At 34.4% G+C, this 21,877-nt stretch overlaps 1 protein-coding gene across 13 annotated transcripts in view; it reads left to right on the top strand.

Moving 5' to 3' along the window:
- The window catches only part of LOC128209531 (uncharacterized), a 58,010-nt gene that overhangs the window by 33,064 nt on the left and 3,069 nt on the right, over positions 1 to 21,877 (top strand). For 12 of the 13 annotated variants that reach the window (XM_052913589.1, XM_052913590.1, XM_052913597.1 and 9 more), the window contains 18 exons: positions 2,784 to 2,868; positions 3,908 to 4,056; positions 4,862 to 5,039; positions 5,705 to 5,808; positions 6,026 to 6,160; positions 6,555 to 7,085; positions 8,264 to 8,434; positions 8,634 to 8,667; positions 10,468 to 10,485; positions 12,867 to 13,003; positions 13,995 to 14,081; positions 14,785 to 14,860; positions 15,511 to 15,623; positions 16,053 to 16,171; positions 19,984 to 20,284; positions 20,595 to 20,765; positions 20,989 to 21,022; positions 21,279 to 21,427. In XM_052913589.1, coding sequence (XP_052769549.1) covers positions 2,784 to 2,868; positions 3,908 to 4,056; positions 4,862 to 5,039; positions 5,705 to 5,808; positions 6,026 to 6,160; positions 6,555 to 7,085; positions 8,264 to 8,434; positions 8,634 to 8,667; positions 10,468 to 10,485; positions 12,867 to 13,003; positions 13,995 to 14,081; positions 14,785 to 14,860; positions 15,511 to 15,623; positions 16,053 to 16,171; positions 19,984 to 20,284; positions 20,595 to 20,765; positions 20,989 to 21,022; positions 21,279 to 21,427 — 2,592 coding nt within the window. The remainder of the gene's footprint in view (positions 1 to 2,783; positions 2,869 to 3,907; positions 4,057 to 4,861; positions 5,040 to 5,704; positions 5,809 to 6,025; positions 6,161 to 6,554; positions 7,086 to 8,263; positions 8,435 to 8,633; positions 8,668 to 10,467; positions 10,486 to 12,866; positions 13,004 to 13,994; positions 14,082 to 14,784; positions 14,861 to 15,510; positions 15,624 to 16,052; positions 16,172 to 19,983; positions 20,285 to 20,594; positions 20,766 to 20,988; positions 21,023 to 21,278; positions 21,428 to 21,877) is intronic. The other variant, XM_052913592.1, reaches the window with a different exon arrangement.

Below are 21,877 nucleotides of genomic sequence, written 5' to 3'. Positions count from 1 at the left end.
GAAAGTTGTTTAATAGTTCTTTGATTGCAGAGTGCGAAACAGGTAAAAGTTAAACATTTGCAAATAGATGCTGAGAATTTCTATGTTTTAACATGGTCAAAGGGAAAAACACCTTTTCTTTAAAACCAATTATTAACAAAGTCTTTGAAAACTTTCATAATATAATATCCATGTCAGAATTTGCTACTTGTCTTTGAATAATGGCTTTTTGTTTTAGTTGCCTGCATAGCAAGGCAGATATATAGGGACCATGTTGTCCAATGTCCTTGTCTGCCACATCACACTTTCATGTGTTCAATGTCCTTGTCTGCCACATCACACTTTCATGTCCATTGTCCTCATGTGTGACATCACAATTTCATTTCCAGTGTCCTCGTCTGTGGCATCACATTTTCGTGTCCAGTTTCCTCATGGGCAGCATCACACTTTCATGTCCCGCGTCCTCATGTGCAGCATCACACTTTCATGTCCTGTGTCCTCATGTGTGGCATCACATTTTCGTGTCCAGCATCCTCGTCTGCGGCATCACACTTTCATGTCCAGTGACCTTGTGTGAGGCATCACTCTTTTATGTCCATGGTCCTCATGTGCTGCATCACTATTTCATGTCCAGGGTCCTCATGTGTGGCATCACACTTTTATGTCCACTATCCTCATGTGCGGCATCACACTTTCATGTCTAGTATCCTCATGTGTGGCATCACACTTTCATGTCCAGTATCCTCATGTGCGGCATCACACTTTCATGTCCAGTATCCTCATGTGCGGCATCACACTTTCATGTCCATGGTTCTCATGTGTGGCATCACACTTTCATGTCCAGACTGTCCTCATGTGTGGCATCACACTTTCATGTCCAGCATCCTCATCTGTGGCATCACACTTTCATGTCCAGCATCCTCGTCTGTGGCATCACACTTCCATTTCTGGTCTCTTTACAAGCATTTTTAAACTATTATCTTTAATAATCCTTAACAAACTATGTTGAAATGTTAATAAGATGCAGGTTTAAATAGTTTGAAGGATGTATGCTCATGTATATCATGCCTAGATGTTATTGTGCAATCAGCTTTGGTGTGATTGATAAATTGATTGCTTAAAATATTAAACAGATACCAAAAAAATACATACTAGTATATGTGATGTTTTCATTTTTATACGCCCGAAGGGTCGTATTATGTTATGGCCTCCATCGTCTGTCTGTCCGTCCGTTAGCAATTCCGTGTCCGGGCCATAACTTGGTAACTAATAAAGTGATTTTCAAATAACTTTATACAAATCATCACTACATTAAAAGGATGTGTTGCGCGCAATTTCCAGGTCCATACCTCAAAGACTAGAATCACCATGGAGGTGCGTTAGCAAATCCGTGTCCGGGCCACAACTTGGTCACTAATAAAGTCATTTTCAAATAACTCGTATTATGTTATGGCCTCCATCGTCTGTCTGTCCATCTGTCAGTCCGTTAGCAATTCCGTGTCCGGGCCATACCTTGGTAACTAATAAAGCGATTTTCAAATAACTTTAAACAAATCATCACTACATTAAAAGCAGTATACTAGCATAACCTAAATGTTTATTAAAGACCTCAAGCCGAATCTTCTTCGGGCGTATAATGCTCCGTTTCACAGTGCTCTTGTTTGAGTTTTGTCTAATAAGCAGATTTTATCACTGTTTTTGCAAAGGTTCTTTATTTTAATAAAACACATTGTTATATGTATGTTTTGTGATCTGATCTGGACAGTTTAATATTTATTTTTTGTTGATTGCAATTTGAGTTACTTGACAGGATTCATCTTTACAGGCAGCATCACATACCAATTTTACTGGGGTACATCATTTTTATGGTGTTATGTAATCCCTGGGGGTTTAAGGTATCTGATAGCAAATAAGCTTTAATATATACCTTACATAAATGTGTCCTTTATATGTACATATAAAATCGATCGATTGATCAGTGTATTTTAATTGAAAACCCAGTCAGCCTCCGAAGGTGAATTGACCTGTGCTTACGCCTCGGTCCATATACACCTTCGTTGGCTTACTGGCGGGTCCTTTTAATGTCATACGGCCCTCAGTTGTCTGTTATATTTCTTATATAAATTGGAAAAATTAAATAAAAAGGTCCTGCCACTTCAAGCCTGGGAACCATTAAATAATAAATAAAGATCTTCAGTCGTAAATTGAAATTATGCCAGAGTCACATTATTTTGCTACATAATTATGTGAATTGAACTTTATTTAGTCAACATTAAAATAAAGCATGAAGGTTAGGAAAATAAAATCTATCTATAAATGTTCTGGCTTTCGATACATGTATACTGAAGTTACCACTACATTCTTTTAATGACCACCTGGGGTCTGTCACTTATAGAAACAGTTCATTCGCGTATCCCCACTTTTTCTGTTCCTGTCAGTACCAAATTTTTAAAATAAAGTCATGTAGGTATGCTGTGTATGAACTCAGATAGTCACTGTTACTAGAATTAATACTCTGAAGTCTTTAGACCCTCTATAGGTATACTAAATGCAATAACTTTTCAAGGTAAAATAAGTCCTTAGTTATTGTATGTTTTATTATCTTAAATTATTATTTATTGAAATATATCGCTAATGATTGTGTCAAATTGAAAGGCTTTAACTTTTTTATTACAAATTGAAGAGAACTTGTGTACATAATTATTGCAACGCATTCTTTGTATACAGCAGTGACAACAATGGACTTCTGTTAATGGTGTTCCACACATACAGTTTTCATAAAATATAACATTCCCACCTTTCAGACAACAGACATGGCTGATGTTGTTGAGTTGCTGTGTTCCCGAGACAATGCCAGTATTAACGCCCTCAAGGAGTCTTACAGAAAAGGTATGTTGTTGAGTTGCTGTGTTCCCGTGACAACGCCAGTATTAACACCCTCAAGGAGTCTTACAGAAAAGGTATGTTGTTGAGTTAATTTGTTCACGTGACAATGCCAGTATTAACACCCTCAAGGAGTCTTACAGAAAAGGTATGTTGTTGAGTTAATTTGTTCACGTGACAACGCCAGTATTAACGCCCTCAAGGAGTCTTACAGAAAAGGTATATTGTTGAGTTGCTGTGTTCCCGTGACAACGCCAGTATTAACACCCTCAAGGAGTCTTACAGAAAAGGTATGTTGTTGAGTTGCTGGGTTCCCGAGACAATGCCAGTATTAACACCCTCAAGAAGTCTTACAGAAAAGGTATGTTGTTGAGTTGCTGTGTTCACATGACAGCGCCAGTATTAACGCCCTCAAGGAGTCTTACAGAAAAGGTATGTTGTTGAGTTGCTGTGTTCCCGTGACAACGCCAGTATTAACACCCTCAAGGAGTCTTACAGAAAAGGTATGTTGTTGAGTTGCTGTGTTCAGGTGACAACGCCAGTATTAACGCCCTCAAGGAGTCTTACAGAAAAGGTATGTTGTTGAGTTGCTGTGTTCACATGACATGCCAGTATTAAGATATTAGGATATGCTCAGTTGTGACTTAAGCTGATATCTAATAGAATCACTCTGGAGTTCACTTCATGGGAAGAAACCAGTCCTCGTTTCCATTTTGAAAGGCCATGAGAAAGTCAACCTGGTGGAAAGTCAACCTTGTGGGGATCAAATCCACAAGTTTTGGGTGAGAGGTGGGTACCTTTACCACTAGACCACTCTGGCCCTTGTGGTAAAAACATTGATTTTTATACCATCATTCCTGGTAAGTACATGTATATTAACAAAAAAGAAAATAAGAATAAAAATAAGAGTGAATTTATGGCATTTGCTGATAACATAGCAGGTACCAAAAGGACTTTTTTGGTACAAATAGAATGCTACACAAGGGATCTTGGGAGCAGATGCCTAATATCATGTAGCACATTGAATCCATTTTCCTCCTTTCAGAGTTCTCTATAAGCCTGGAGGAAGACATCAGTGACCGATCTGAGCCACCCACCCGTACACTCTTGTTGACGCTACAGAAAGGTGCACGAGACCAGTCTGCCAGCGTTGATATGGACGAGGTCAGAAAAGATGCCCAGGAATTACACGAGGTATGACAGGGACTGCTTCACAACAATTATAAATCATTGATGGTAGTGTTGGCTATTTTGTAAAGTGATCAAGTCCCTTTGCAGTAAGCTTTGATATAGCCTTTAGTTTGACAATATCTTCTTCAGTGCCTTTAATTTAGTTCTAAGAAATTGTTTTCATTCACACTAGTGATTTGATTTGCAAAGAAGTCCACTGTTGGCATAAAACTGCTCATACAACTTTGACACCACTTAATCTATAAGACTTAAAGCACACATATCGTAGGTTCGATTCCTTGAATTGTTTATTCTTTGTCAAAATGAGATATTATATATATATATTCAAACAAGAAGGCAAGAACAATTATTTATTTGAATTTACAAGTTAAAATTGTAATCTTTATAATTTATTCTGAATTTTCTGATCATACAGTGTAATGTTTTTTGCTTGTTGATAAAATATTGTATTACAGTCAAGATATTGCTTGGTATTAGTATTATGTAGTAAATTTGATGCCCCCTCTTATGGGAGGGAGGACATATAGATATGCCCTTGTCTGTCCGTGTATCTGTGGGTGTTGTCTGTCCATAATAAAGTATTATGCAAACTTGTTTTCAAATATTATGCAAACTATATTTGGACATAAAATACTGCATTATTTTGGGTGTGAATTTCACAGCAGATTCATGGATTTTTGAAAAACATAGATGTTCTGTTACAAGATTCAATTTTGGATGTTTATAGTTTTATTTAATATCCAAAAAGCTATTTGTCCATGCGGAACATCATTGTTTGATTGAAAATATGCTTTGATGACTGTTTCAGTATGGTGATGAGAGATTTGAAAGTGAGAATGGAATCTTCATGAAGCTCCTGCTGACCCGAAATTATAAACACTTGGGCGCCATGTTTCGCGAGTACCGGAACGTAGCTGGGGAAGAGATTCTGGCTGCCATGAAGTTTGACTGTGATAAAAACTACTACAGATTACTGAGTACTCTAGGTATGCATGCACACTGGGATATTACCATGGTTCCTTGATTAAGCACTGAGTCTCAATTCTGCAGGAGTCCCTGATTATAAGCAGGCTCAATTTCAAATTTTTGGCTCAAAATGGTACTTTTTTCTTGCAATGCATAGATTGTGAAAAAAGCTAAATTAATATGACAAAAAAACGAATATACTAGATGTGTAAAACAATGTAACATAATATATTTTTTGTCACAATTTTTTTTTTCTGCGTCTGAATTCAGACTTGAGACAATTTGTCAATATTTGTCAATGTTGTCAGCATGCAAAACAAAAAAACAACATTCAAGATATTCAAATGAAGTTATGAACAGACATATTTCCAGAAACAATTATTAAATGCAAATCTTCAGCAAGGCCCAAAATTGTGGCTTTAATATTTGTTGAGTTATGCCCCTTGTTCAGCTTAAAGCCGATTAGCTCTGGCATTCAAACATGGGTGCTCTTGTTTCTTGTAGTTTGCTTTGATTAGTAAAAAAAGTGATTGAAAAAAATTGCTCCATTTACCAATGCTACCCTTGTTCACAAACTTGGGGATTGATGCCACACTATAGCATCAACCTCTCTTTCACTTACAAAAATATCTTGTAGTTGAACAATTCTGTCAGAAGAATAAATATATTGCTGTTGTATTTGCAGTACACTGTGTAGCTGCCCCGGATGTTTTCCATGCAGACAAGCTCCAGAAACACAGCATTCCCTCTGACCCTGTCTTGGTCAACATTCTTGTTGCCAGATCTGAGGTAAGTCATTGTAAATGCTAGATTTATGATTTACACAAGTCTATTTGCTAAGATGTTAAGAAAATGTGAGATCTTCTACAAGGTTATGACAAAACTGTAACAAAATCTACTTTTGGTTGGGGAAAATAACCATAAACCAATACCAAACAGTACGATCCTTTCAGGAGCTACTTCATAATGTGTATTTTATAATTCAGTATGTCATCATGTCTTTCAGTTGGACATGCCAGAGATTCGGAAAGCGTACAAGACCAAGTTCGGCATTGACATTGTGGAAGTACTCAAATCCAAGCCCCATCCAACACAGAAATGTCTGGTTGAGCTAGCTTGTAAAGGCTCTGCTCCAAAGAAGGTATAAATTGAAGGGTTACTATTTAATTTGACTGGTATACAGTGCTGGTAAGAAAGCTTATACCTTATATCTTTCACCTTGATTGTGATGGAGTTTGTAGAATCAGTCTTGAGTCTGTGTCCTGGGAAGAAACCAAAACACAGTAAGAAAATGCCTCTCATGGTGATTCTGGACCCCCTGGATATCTTTGATGAGAGATGGACACTTTACCATTTTACATCATTTTACATCATCCTACAATTGAACAATTGATTTAAACAATTGGAGAGGATTGTTCTGCTATAGGAATCATAAAAACATGAGCTTTGTCACAATCTTCTTCCTTGCTATGTGATTGCAGAAAAGTATGCAATTCTGAACCAAGAAATTTGGTCATTGTTTCTTTGTATTACAGACTGATGGTAAAAAAACTTACCTAAAGGAAACAGCAGCCTCCAAACAACAAGAGCAGCAGCAACAACAAGCTAAGAAAACTGGGCCCAAAAAGTCTGAGCCCAAGGGCAAAGGTCAAGGACAACAGCAAGACCACTCAACAGACAACAATGCACCAGCAAAATCTGAACCAATGTCCAAATCTGTGGAAGCCAAATCACAGAAGACCAAGCATGCTGATCATGAAACAGCCCCACAGCAAAAGAAGAAAGACACTGCAAATGAACAGCAGGCAAAAACACAGGATACACAAGGTGGCGACAAAGGGAAGAGTAAAGGTACAAAAGACACAAGCGATGGTGTGAGACAAAACAATGGAACAGTAAGACCGTATGCTAATTTCAATGTAGACGCAGACTGTGATAAACTGAACAGTGCAATGACTGATTTGCAGGGTGATGAGAGAGAGAAAGTTGTGATTTCGATAATTCCACGGAGGAGTAATAAACAGAGACAGGAGTTGAAGACAGCTTATGAGCAGAAACACAAAAAGGTACAGTGTATCTTTATTCTAAGATTTTCTAAGTATGATTTTATTTTTGTTTAAAGGTACAAATATTCTATGATTAAGGAAAAACTCATCGGCAAACTCATATCTTGTTCTTTATTCCGTGTAAACTTCATTGCATTTGTTCAGTGGGAAACTTGACTGACGAAATGTTGTTTTCATGAATGATAATGAAGTAGGGGAGATAACTGTTCTCTGAATGAAATCCTATGTAACAGATTTATACTCTTTAGCTTAGCAGATTATTCATGATGTCATACAGGGGTTTTGTTACTTATTATAGAAAATAACACACAATGTAATTTCAAAAGCTTAGATTCCGAAAAGCACCCGATTTGGCACCAATTAAACAGCCACATTAATAATTCTTGATAACGAGATTTTCCTAGTGAAATAGTGTCTCAGATGATGGCAAAAAATCACTATAATTACTTTTAAAGGAAGCGTTTAAGGTTTTGTTAAGCCTGTACATGGAATGGGACGTTCTGTTGTTTCACCTGCGGCAAGTGACACTTGTCCAGCATGTTTTCTGGTCAATAATTTAAAAGCATTTGTCCAATCATCACCTTATTTGGTCAACATGTGAATGGGCAAAATAACTGGGCCATGTTTAATGACCAGCCATATTGCTCAAGGCACTCAAGAGTTATTGCCCAATAATTATCATCGCCAGATTCAGTCAGAATGGGTAAAGGCAGAATATCTCAATCAGGTTCGATGATCAGCCATGTCGCCTTAGGCACTCCAGAGTTATGACCCTAGTTAATGTTCATGAAAAGTTCATCTTAAAGTGACATTCTGATTCAAAATCACTACATACGCATGTGTAACACACATCAATTTTGAGTGATAAACCTTAAACTACTTCATAAATAATGCATTCATGGAAAATATCAATTACTGATAACAAGATAGTAACTGTGTATTTAATAGCTGAAAACGCAAAAATATTAAATGATTGGTGAATGCTAAAATATTTACTGTGATGTACCATGTTTTATGCACATTTCTTTCAAATTAATTTTTGGTATCCTTCATAAGAACCATTGTTTTCAAAATTTATTCATCCTTTTTAGAAAATTAAAACAATATTTTTAATTGTGGTAAATCTTGTTTTGGAGTAAGAGTGCATCTTTATTAGGTCAAATTGATCTATCTTTCAGAACCTAATGATAGACTTAGAATCTGAGTTGCAAGGAGACACAGAGGAGATTGTCCTCTCTCTGATGATGCTACCAGCCGAGTATGATGCCTTCGTGCTCCATGAAGCTGTCGAGGGACTCGGGACGGCCGAAGCAACACTCATTGGTATCATCTGTACAAGGTCCAAACAGGTATTACATGTATGAATTTAATTGTATGCATTTAAGCTGGTGAGCTTTTGAAGAAAATTAATTGAGGTATTGTCATAATTATTCTTGGTGATGCCAGTGTCGTAATGGCCGCATGATGTTTATGATTATGGTTAGCAAATACGAAAACTGTCTGAGGTTATGACAAATTGTTAAAATGTGGATACTATTTACTTTTCAGGAGCTAAGAGCAATCAAAGAACATTACCAGAAAGGTATGTAGATTATCTATCAAAATAATAATAAATAGTACGTCACTTTTATAATTGAATGGAGTTTAATTCTGCATGGAAATTGTTAATTTAATGTTTGATATTTTAACTTGGGGAGATTGGACAAAACTTACGTGTTTGAAGATGGTAAATGCAAACCCTGTAAGGACATTGATGATAATAAGTAAAATGATCTGACGGACATATGGCATAACTGTCTATCTTACATATGAACATACACAAATTGTATATGCCATCTTTAATTAATGAATGTGATTGTTGTTTCAAGAGGTAGCAGTATAAGTCTGAGATGGTGCTTTTTGTATATTTTTTTGCTAAAGAGTTGGTAAATCAAAGCTCTTCAAGTAAATACTGGTTACCCATTATTTTTTTTTTAGTGGTTCATATTTTCTTTTGTCCTATGAGAATACAGTATTTCTCAAGTGTTTACATACATTTATTTCAGTAAATCATCAGCCAGCTGTAATTGATTTAAGTATGGGGATTGATATAAAAAATGACTGGCCCATTGAGTAGGTAGTTTACACAAGAAAATGTGGACCACTAAAAAGGTTAAAGGTTGTTTGTATGAAATTACACAAAAGATACGGTTATGCGACTGCATGCATCAAATCAATTTTTTGTGTGTTCGTATACACACACTATCAACATTTAACCATTACCTTTTACTGGAAATATCCAGGTTTATTGAACAAAGGGTGACAACCTTCTAATTATAATGTTTATAAATATATCAAAATTAAAAATGATAGCCATCACTGACTGATATTGCCATCTATGGTTGTTTCTTGATAGTGCATTAATTGTATTTCTGTGCATGTTGTGTTCTTGTAGAAAGTAGAGAAGGTAAACTCAATTACTGTGTATAATGAGTTTGTTTTCAAGACATGACCATTTTGACCTAATGGAATGTTAAAACAACAAATGTCTTTGTCCTCTATAATGCCAGTAGAATTTTGACCTTGTTCAGGGGCTACATTACTGAAGCATAAACAGTTACCCTTGTACCTTTTCCTTTTCATTCAACAACATCCTGAACTGATTTATTCAACTTATATAAAGTGTTTCGCTTAATGTATATTCTCCAAAAACAACACACTGAAACTTCTGTTTATAATACACTGAATAACAGTAGTTAAAAGAATATCAAATATTTAATATAGCAGCTAAAATTTTATGTTTAAGTTAAAATAGTTTAAATTTAAATAATTAAGATGCTTCTTCAATACATAACCAGATTTATTATTATTTTTTGGATTTGTATTATACAACTTTAGAGATAGGATAGAAATCAGATTGCCTTAAGTACTCGAATTTGAAGGAAAGGGTTACCATAGTTAGGTTAGAGTGGTCATTTCAATATTTGATGTGCTTGCTGTGTTAATAAATGCTTCAATCTCTACTAAAGGATACACATGGAACTATATTGTAAATTGGAAATATTTTTTACCTCAACTCGGTTGAAGTATTTCTAAAGCAAAAAAGTTCAGGTATTGTCATAGCCTTTGGGTCATCGCTGTTGTAGTCCAAGTTTTGTCAGCAAAACATTAACATTGGCAATATCTTCAAATTATTCAAATGTTGCCAGAAACAATACATACATGTGTTGCAAGGTACATTACTCTGGCTTTTTTAATTGTTGAGTTATGCCCCTTGTTGGACTTAAAACAGCAACAACAGACGAGCCATTTGCCTCTTGGTGCTTATTTTTAGCATTCATCTCTTGTAAACTTCTAGTAAAGATTGATATGAATATTAAAATTCAAGTTTTATTTTATCCAGATGACTATAAAGGAAAAGGTATTGATATAAAGAAGTACCTTAAATGCTTTAGTTGTTTCTTTTTATAGGATATAAAAATTGTGCATGATACAATATTGATGTTGTTTCCAAATTTTTGACATAGCATACAAAATTAGGTTGCAAAACTAACTTAGTCTGCTATGGTATTCAATTGTTCTAGTATAATGTTTTGTTACCTACTTGATTTGTTTATGGGTCAGGTACAATGCATACCACTTGTATTCTTTTCTACTCATTGTATTAATTTCTTCTAAGGGGGGGGGGGGGTCATTAATTCTTTTCTTCTACGGGGGGGGGGGGGGGGGGGGGGTATTGTATTCATTTCTGCAAAGGGGGGGGGGTGTCATTATATTATTTTCTTCTAATGGGGTAATAATATTTTTTCTTCTAAGGGGGGGTCATTGTATTTTTTTCTTCTAAGGGGGGTCATTGTATTTTTTCTTCTAAGGGGGGTCATTGTATTTTTTTCTTCTAAGGGGGATCATTGTATTCATTTCTTCTAAGGGGGTTCATTGTATTTATTTCTTCTTAGGGGGTAATTGTTTCCATTTCATCTAAGGGGGTCATTGTTTCATTTCTTCTAAGGGGGGTTATTGTATCCATTTCTTCTATGGGGGGTGTTTTTTTTCTTAGGGGGGTCATTGTATTTTTTCTTCTAAGGGGGGTCATTGTATTTTTTTCTTCTAAGGGGGATCATTGTATTTTTTTTCTTCTAAGGGGGGTCATTGTATTTTTTTCTTCTTAGTGGGGTCATTGATTTTTTTCTTCTAAGGGGGGTCATTGTATTATTTTGTTAAAAAGGGGGGTCATTGTTTTCTTTTCTTCTAAGGGGGGTCATTGTTTTCTATCTTCGAAGGGTGGTCATAATATTCTTTTGTTCTAAGGGGGGTTATTTCATTCTTTTCTTGTAAGGGAGGTCATTGTATTCTATCTTCTAAGGGCTGTCATTGTATTCTTTTCTTCTAGGGGGTCATTGTATTTTTTTCTTCTAAGGGAGGTCATTGTATTCTTTTCTTCTAAGGGGGTCATTGTATTCTTTTGTTAAAAGGGGGGTCATTGTTTTCTTTTCTTCTAAGGGGGGTCATTGTATTCTATATTCGAAGGGGGGTCATAATATTCTTTTCTTCTAAGGGGGTCATTGTATTATTTTTCTGTAAGGGGGGTCATTGTATTCTTTCTCTAAGGGGTAGTAATGGTCAGAATTTTGACAAATTACCTCAACATCTTTAAAGCAATCATATATTTTGTGCCCTGCTGACTGTCATAAGTGCCCTTAAATACAACTTTAACTTTTCTTCAATTTTGGTGTTTTTGGAGCAATCTACTTTCAGTTAGATGTAGAAATATCAGTCTGATACCTGTGTCATATAGGCTGTATATGGGGGTATTCATCAATTCTGTGAAAGTTCTATTTTGTATCATGTAAAGCTGTATCATTCATTTCTAGATGTAATAAAGTATATGCATATCTTTTCTGCACATGCACATTTTAAATCAGAGCAATTTGTATTTAAACTTTTATCTTGGCATAGAATTTACACATATATCAGAATTATGTAAAAGTCATACTTATTTTGTGTAAGTTTGAAGCAGATAAAAATGCCCATTTTATTGATTACAAATCATAACAATTCAACATTTTCATGCAGTTCTATATGCCATGGAAGTAGGATAATAAAATTAGATACAGTTATTTCTTCCATGACCTTTAAACTCAAGTGTGTTCCCTTAAATATCTCCGCAAAATCTACATAACATGTCTAAGCAGTTTAATGCATAATAAAGACAGTCAAATATATTAAATACTAATAAATGAAAAATTAAATAATGACACACATAATCTGGTGTATTTAAATTTAATATCAAATAGAAGAATAAAACTTCATATAATATTATACTATCCATCTCAATATATAATATTGGCAAGTAACAATATTTACTAAACATGTTATCTTAATATATAGCATCTTCTACTGGCCTTTAATTAAAGCTGCACTCTCACAGATTGACTGTTTTGACATTTTATGTGTTTTTGGAATGAGCCTTTTTTTGCATAAATGTCTGGAAACCAGTGATACAAGACAGCAGACAAAAGATCAGATAGCAGTTTTTCATATTTACACTCCAAAATTAATATGTTATGGCTAAAAGCCTTACTAACGCTTTCGGAATGAAAAAATGAGATATTTTTTATTGTGTGTTATCTTACCTGACTGAATTTAAGGCATTAATATCAAAATCAGCTGATTCTAATAACAAAAAAAAGAAGATAAAATGTTAAAACTGTCAATCTGTGAGAGTGCAGCTTTAAATGTAAAACTAAAACCAAACCCTGGATAGTATCACCAATAATCTTATTAAATACAACTTGATTCCAGCTTTCAAGGCTGACCTTGAGAAGGATTTGACACGTGATTGTGGGGAGAATCTGCGTACACTTCTCACCATGATTCTGAGGGAGGGAAGGAGTTACGACACGACCATTGATGTGCAGGCTGTACAGGCTCTTGTTGATGTAAGAATTTTCATATACCAATGGTATGATTTTAGCTAGAGAGTAATGGAAGTGTGCTGCACCCTGCCCTTTTTGGTAACACTGTTCTGCCCTCAGGGATACCAGCATGGGAAACCTTTAGCCTTCGTAGAGTGAAATGCTAAGATAATCAAATTTGTCTTTTGTTTTGATTTATAGATTATGAATACATATTTACTTTACATATTTGATAGCTGAACCTAATATTACTTCAATGCAACACAGCTCTGAGAATTTGCTGTCAAGTTCTTCAAAGCATGATACAAAGTGCCTTTTTCACTCTGTTCCTTGTCTGCAGCACCCTGTCCTAGATAAAACCTAGCTAAGTCCATATCAATGGTGGTGATTTGTAGTTGTGTAATGCCCTGTGAATTCCTGTTTAATGGTATTGTATATGTTAGCTTTGCTGATAAAGTATTTTAAAAAAGGTTTTACTATTTAATTAATTATTCTGATTGCATTTGATATCTTTCTTTAACTTTTAAAGCAAAATCTGCTTGTGATATTTGAAAACAGCTTTGTTCATGAACAGACATTTACAGTTTACAAAGGTACCATATTGGTATGGGCTTGATAAATGGGTAACAGAACTTTTAATCTCACCATATTCTAGTTGATATTCATGCATTTGACTGAATGACTGATTTTTAGGTTGTTTTTTTCGAAGTAAAAACATTGAGTTATGGTCATAGCCTTCTTGTTATTGGTGTGGTAGTCATCAACGTCATTGTAATATATAATCTTTGAACTTGGCCATAGCTCAATAAATTTTAAAAATGTTCAAATGAAATTTGGCACACATTATGCCAGAGTCAACAATTCACACATGCATAGCAAGCCCCATATTTCTGCTTTAATACTTGTGGTATATGCCCCTTTCTCAAATAAAAACAAGTGGTTGTAAAGCATTGATTTTTGCTCCACGATTCTCTTGTTGTTTTATGTGTCACTTAATGTCATATATGAATTTCAGAATGGAGTTCCCTCAGATGCCTTCAACGATCTGGTAGCAAGGGAAAACCATTTCCAGGTCAAGGCAGTATTTGAGGAATATAAAAGGGTAAGTACGTAGTGTTTGCTTGAAGCAGTTCATGAGTTTGTTATGGACAAAGACTTTTGAAAATGTATTAAAGCAATTTATCATTGCAAGCACAACAAAAAAGGAATGTTTAAACTGGGACAAATAACAAATCCTACTCCCAGGTTAAACATTCTGAAACAGTTTTGGTAATGTTCCATAATGTTGTTTGCTTTTCTTGCCAAATATTTTAATTTTTACTGTTAAGTGTCTTCTTTCCATTTCAAAGTTAAAAAGTTTGAGTATTGTTATTATATGGCCTTGGTAATGAATTTAGCATTGACCACAGCGGCAATCAGGCAGCATGGCACCTACACTTAGACTGTGCTGAACTTGAAAATGAAACATGGTACACATGGTTCCCAGAGGCATTGTGCATGTGTCAAGGAAGGCACATAACTCTGGCTATAAGAAAAATTGATTCATGCCCCTTGTTCCACTGATAGTAAATAACAGCAGACTTGTGTTGATGTTTCCTCAGTGATGCTTTTATTTTGTGAGGATGAACAAAAACCTAGCCTTTTTCAGACAACTGTGTTTGGCACTAAATTGCAAACTCATTTTAGAAGAACTTATAGATATAAATGAACCTTGTCTTTGAAGAAATTAGGATTAAATTTGTGTTTCATTCTTATAATCTCTTTTCCCAAATATGACTCATGCTTACATGTAAATTTATTAACAGTTGACAGGGGACGATGTGTACACAGCTCTAACCAAGGCATCCTTGGGTGACGATGAAGAAGTTTACGTCAGTATTGGTAGGTTTTAGTTTGTACAATGTTCCAAACACAAACTTAAGTTAAGTTTTAGGTTATTTAAACTCATTTTATTGAGCTTGAGTGTTACAAAAACCGATAGCTGATAGAAACACAAGTCAATTTCCAGGGAAGAACCAGTACTGTTAGTTATTTTGTAAGACTATGAGAAAGTTTCATTGGTGGAGGCTCAAGCACATAACCTCTTTGGTGAGAAACACCAATACCACAACACCACTCTCTCCCTCATACATATACAGATATATTTTGCTTGTCTCATATTGTTATACTTAGTATTTCTGGAACATGCATATTTATTATTGGTTGTGATAGATAACTTGGAAATATCTTGGCCATCCATGTTCGAAGTCTATTCATTTGCAAAGCAAGTATTTAAAATCAAGATATTTTTGACAAACTGCACAAAAACAGAACTCATTTCAAAAAGGTATCGTTATGTTAATTCACTAATGAAGATTGTAACAAAGCTAGATCAGCCTGTTTAATCATATTTAAGAATCTTCCTAGCTGTAAATCCATCCCTTAAATTGAGGATTGTATTCTTATACGATTTTGAATAAAATAAATATCAGCACATTGTCAGGAAGAATATATTTAGGGAATTTTGGTATGATTTGTATTTGTATTTACAGCAAAGGCAGTGGAGGACCCAGTCCAGTATTACAGTGAGCGGATCCATGGCTGTTTTACCAGTATGGGGGTGAATGATAACATGATCGTTCGACTTGTTGTGTCCAGATCAGAGGTAGGTAGTGAATGGAATTCCTATAAATATCAGCTAGATTTCTTATGATAGGATTTTTCACAAAAAATTCTGTGCAAGAATATACTCAGCCTTAAGATTAACTTTTGAGTCTATAGGATTATGTGTAAGACTTAGGGGGAACTTTGAAATGTATTTATGGCATAGATTCCATATTATAGTTTTTATAAACCAATGTCTATGATATTGCAAATTATTCCAGATTTTGAATCCAACTTAAGTTCCAACTTTACTTATTAGTAACAGTTTCCAACATTATTCATGATGTCAACTTTTGCTCTTACTTAGATTGAACAACCAGTAGGTGTCAACCTTTATCATGATGTCAACATTGACTCCAACTAGGATTGAACTACCAGTAGTAACAATGTCCCACTATTATCATGTTGGCTATCATGTTGTTCATTTCAGATTGACCTTGAAGACATTAAGGCACGATATATGGAGCTGTACAGTCAGTCACTGTATGACGCAGTGAACTCAAAATGCCAGGGAGAGTACAAAAACCTTCTCCTAGCCATTATAGACAAGTAAGACTATGCACAGAGCCACCAGTTACCAGTTGGAGCATGCAACATGTTGTTGTGGTTGTCACAGAGCACACACGCTTTAGATGTTGTAGAAATATTTTTTTGTGTTGGTCAATGTTTTTGGACCATTTTAGATTAGTGCTTTGCAAAGATTTGAACTGTTAGCTATTGAGCTTTGAGTTTGCATTTAGACAAATTGTGTATTGCAGTATATTCTATTTGAATACACTTTTTCATTATTATTTTGATGTAATTATTAAAGAAATTGATTATAATTGTCTTTATATATTGCTGAATGCATGTTAATTTAAGTGAAATAATAATTGTTTTATCGATGTATGGTCATTTCTACTGAATAATGATTATTGTGAAGATATTGTGATTTATTTGAGCTGTTTTATGTTGCTTTGCTTTTTGAAATATTTTAAATTATTTATAGCATCGCTTTGATTTATATTATTTATAGTATATGTTTAGTGAAAGTTGGTTTGTGTATCTTAAGATTAAAAATGATTTATAACTTGTCAGCATTATTATGCAATGTGTATATTTTAATGACATTACAATCACCTTTAGATCAGATTAAAACTGCAGCCGTTTAAATCTGGTATTTTTTGTATAAATGGCAGAATATATCTATAATTAAAGTACATAGCAGTCATAAACATTTCGTTCATGATTAGATGATGAACTTTTTAGAAAGTTAGAAACTGTATAACCAATTTAAAAAGCCTTATGGGTTGTTTTCTGATACATGTGTTCAGCCTAATATGAAAATGATGTCTATTTAATTAAAACACTCAAACTAGTTTAAACTAACGTTCTGGTGCAGAAAGATGGAAATTAAATACTAGTTTACATTCAACATCTATTGCAATATAACATATAAAAGCATATGCACTAAGGTCAATTAATGCATTATATCCATTCTTAATCATCATACAATCAAAAGAGCCTTTACACCATTTGAACATTCAGAACTTCCCATATGATTAAGAATTTTACAAATTGAGGCCTGACAACACAATGTGTATACAAGCCCAAGTTGTATAAGGAGTTGTCTCCGTCTTGAGTTTAATGTCCTTAAATTAGAATTGGTAATCGTGTTTAAAACTTATCATGTCTTCCAGTATTTATGCTCACTTTGTATTGTGTGTTCAGTATTGGGTTATTTGTAATAAATATTAATATTGGAAATACAAAATCATTTTATGAGAATAATATGATTATTTTAAATCACAGTTATCGGGGACCTATTAACAAAGTTACTGTGAATTGTATGATATATCAGAGATTTTATTTTTTAAAATACATGAATATATTGAAACATTTTTAAAACTGTATATACATGTGTAGATCTTTATAATTTCTTGATATAATATTATTTTAAACAGCTTTCAATGAACTCTCTGACTAGTTGCACAGAAGTAAATTCAAATACAGAATGATACATCAGGTTAAAGTTAGATAATAAACATTCAGTTCATCCAATTAGTGACTTTCCTTAATTCAAACATTTCCCAAAAATACACACATTTATTGTATTGATTTTTACCCAAAAAGAAAAAAATATTTTTAGAAGCCATGTCATTTATATTATAATACTTCACTTTGATTCACATTCTGATATTTTGTTTAAACTTTAATAATAATAATAATAATAATAATAAAACTCTTACATTTCATGTAGTAGATTTTAAATGTTTTCGTTTTTGGGATAGGAAAAACTTTACAGTTATTTATGTTTGTTATGGTGATGATTTGTTATACATTTACAATTGTTTTTTTATTGTTAAAGAACTTTTTTTCATTTTCGGTATCCAATGTATAAATAAGCTAGTAATTTTACTGAGCCGTTGGTCATAAGGTTTAGTTGTAATTCTATATACTTATGGTATAATTTGAATGAATATTGCTTAATGATAACTGATCTAGGGTGGTAGTCAATATTGGTCTAAGCTGGAGCTAGGAACAAAGTAGCCAATCGGATTGCGTCGTATAAATAACGGACCAATCCCATGAATTAATGACGAATGATGAATGACCATACGATTGACTTAGGTTGCATATTTAAATCACGACCCCTGTATAGTAATTGACAAAAAAATCATCAGATAAAGGTAGAACAATTTGTTCTGTATTCTAACTGGAATCTGGGGTGAATATTTTGAGGGAAAAAAACTCATATATAATATTGTAATATTTTCTTTGGCACATATCTTTTTGTGCATATTGCTTTTGTACTCATATAATTTTCAATTAAAACCAATATGATATGGGGTCACCAGTCATCTAAAATTCACACCACTATATATCGGATACCTGAATATGATAAAATACAATGTATACATCAACATGGTACCTATTGTTATTTCTGCATGACAAATATGTGATCATTTATGTTCTTTCAAGAGTTTTTTTATATGTTTCATCAACATTTTTATATCTATGTTTATCTGTGATACTGATTTAGAGCATCTTTAATAAATTTAAGAACCAAAGTTAAGATGTTGTGTTTTTCCTATTGTTTGAGTGTTTGATCCAGGTATGACTTTTGGTGTCTGAAGTGTATTTAGGGGTCTAATATTTAATTTATCTACTTGTTTTCATTTGTAGAACGAACAAGGTAAATCATTTGTTATTTCGAAACATTTATTGATTAGTCATAAATTTAAACGGAAAGAAAATTGCAAAAATCCATGACTGTGATTTGTACAGTTTGTATACAAATTTATCTTTATAATTATGTCTGATGGTAAATACAGGTATTTAGTGTTTATATTATCTCAATAAATTTTATAATTTAAGATCAAAACTTCCCTTTGGTATTTATGAAGTACATTTGTACCTTTAACAAAACATGCTTCATGGTGTACCAGCTCTACGTTTGTTAGCAATTTGGTTCCCTGCTTGTAGTGTTTGCGCTGCGATGCAAGACAGTTTGCTTAAATGAGCTTCAGTAAGCCTTATTGTTTGTTTATTTTTTTTTGGAAAAAATGTGAAAGCATTAAGTGAAACGACCATGAAAGTTAACAATTCCGTTCTAACAGACAAATACCAGTTTTAAGAGTCTCACCCTGTAAGAAGTTTCTTGGAAACTTTTAGAGACATTTTGGATTCGAAACTTGATGATAGTTTGCTTGATTGTTATGCATGGCAGCTATTAGTGCAAACAGTCTTACTTTTCGCCATAGAATTTCAACTCCAAGCAATTCTAAAAATGAACAAGAATACTCTCAGAACATATTTGAAAAACGGCTACTTGTTATATGTCCCTTATTATTATAGTGTACACAAATATAGAATTGCCAGACATTTTGTGCACCCAGCTTGCTATATCGTATACCCTGTGTGAGTGTTCTGCACGATTGTTGCTGTTGTTCCCTACTCAGACCCACACCTGAAATTGTATTGGTGTTTTTTGGTAAACGAAAAGTGATTTTAAACCCCCTTGGCTTGTTGACGCATGCTTCATCGCCGTCCAATAATGTTACATTTCTTTCATATGGAACTGAATTAATTCACATATATTTCGCATGCCCTATAACATCAATATTTATTTATTGTCAAAAGGATATCGATATAAAAGTACAATAAATACAGCATGTGTTTTTTTTATGAAAAATGAACGTAAACTTAGTATATTGACTGCTATTCTTGTCCCTGAACGGGTTTCGGTAATAATTATATCAAAACGTTTATTATGCAGATTTTTTAATACATTCGCCTCAATGTGTATTGGTATTTTAGAGTACATGGATTAGATAGGTATAACTGCTTATTTTTCTATAACAAGTACACCTGTTCCTTAGAAATGTCAACCAGTCCGAAAACGTCGAGTCCAACACAACAGCACATAGAGACAACAAAGACACAGACCAGTCCGTTAACCCACCAACTTCATCTGATACCGATTACTCAAAAGAAGAATCAAACACAAAGGGAACAGTGTCACCTGCTGAAACCTTCGACCCTCTAAACGATTGCGAGACATTGAATAATGCGATGGCTGGCTTTGGGACGGACGAAGCGGCCATAATTGACGTGTTAGCTAGAAGGTCCAATGCCGAGCGACAAGATATTAAGGTTAAATATAAGGAAAAGTATAAAAAGGTACTGATGTTATAAATGATTATCAATGTGACGTATTCCTTTCAGGTCTTTCCAAAACATAACTGCACTGAAATGGTTGTAAATCATTCTGTAGTATTTGCTTAAATGTTCTAAGATGACTGTTAAGTTGTTAAGTTCTACACATTTAAAGTATGCTTTTGATAATAACTAGTATTCCATCTATTCAAAACTGAAGGAGCGACACAAAATTAATTGCCAAATCAGTCTTAACCATGTCACAAACCATAGGCTATTGTCTGTCTTGTAAACTGAAGAGAAATACAATGACTTACCCCTGTTTCTTTAAAAGGATCTGGAACGTGAACTAACCAGCGAATTACGTGGTGACTTTGAGGCTCTTACTGTGGCTCTGCTTACTCCACCGGTTGAATATGACGTAAAATGTTTGAATGGTGCTATCAAAGGCATAGGCACCGACGAAGCAGTTCTCGTTTCCATCATAGCCACCCGGAATATACAGGTGCATGTTTTATGCATGCTAAGTCTACCTTGTTGCACTATAATGATGACAATTTGGAGTTCTTGGAGTTCAATTCTCTGACTGTTTGTAGGCAGTTGCCAAAATCATGGTTAGATATTAGACTACAATAGATTCCGTTTCTTTATGAACCTATTTGTCGAAGTTTTTAGTTGTTTTAAAGAGTTCGTATCAAATGTAATGTCTTATGTTTTTTTTTCTTTAGGAAATGGAAGCAATTAAGCTAAAATACGAAGAGAGTAAGTGCATCACATTGTTTTTGAGCTATCCTGTTAACGAATTAACTAACATATTCTCGATATCTTTAACACACACTTGATTTAGAATACAGTAAACTGAAATACCATTTCGTCTCGTAAAAATAGGAGAGGGGCCTCGCACTTTAATCATCTTGTTACATAATGCTTTATTTGAATAAAACCTATTTGAGCAAGTATGTTTTCTTACCTATAACATTCATATGCTTCTTGTTTAAAACCATACGTCCATGTCCAGTGTATGGTCGGAGACTAGAAGCAGATGTATGTGAAGATGTCTCTGGTGGACTAGAGAGGATGTTAGTTCAGCTGTTGGCCTGTGAGAGGGACCAGCGTGATACAGTCGATATGGAAGAGGTGAAGCAAGATGTACAAAGATTGTACAAGGTAAGGTAGAAGTAGTATAACGTTGCGTTACGTTTGTAAATATGTCTCTAGTGATCTGGAAAAATGTTACTGTAGTTTTTGGCTTTGAGAGAGACCAGGGTCCCACTTTATTGAAGAGATGCAGCTAGATGTGCACATGTAATACAAGGTAAGGCAGAAGTTTTACATGGTTGCAAAATGTTTAGGATGACGTTACCAGTGAACAAGAGAAAATGCATCTTCAGGTGTTGGCGTGTAGGACGGACAGGAGTCACACAGTCAATATGGAAGATGGCAATGTACAAGGCAATGGGGAAGTTTTATACGGCCATAGAATGTATGTGAATATGTCTCAGGTGATCAAGGGAGGATGTTTCTTCAGTTGCTGACGAGTGAGTGGGACCCAGGTAGCAAAGTCAATATAGGGCGGGTGCAACAAGATTTGCACAGACAGGTTTAGGTTAAGAGCGC

This window comes from Mya arenaria, chromosome 11, assembly GCF_026914265.1.
Source record: "Mya arenaria isolate MELC-2E11 chromosome 11, ASM2691426v1".
In the NCBI taxonomy this organism is placed as follows: domain Eukaryota; kingdom Metazoa; phylum Mollusca; class Bivalvia; order Myida; family Myidae; genus Mya; species Mya arenaria.
This window is presented reverse-complemented; position numbering and strand designations above follow the sequence as displayed.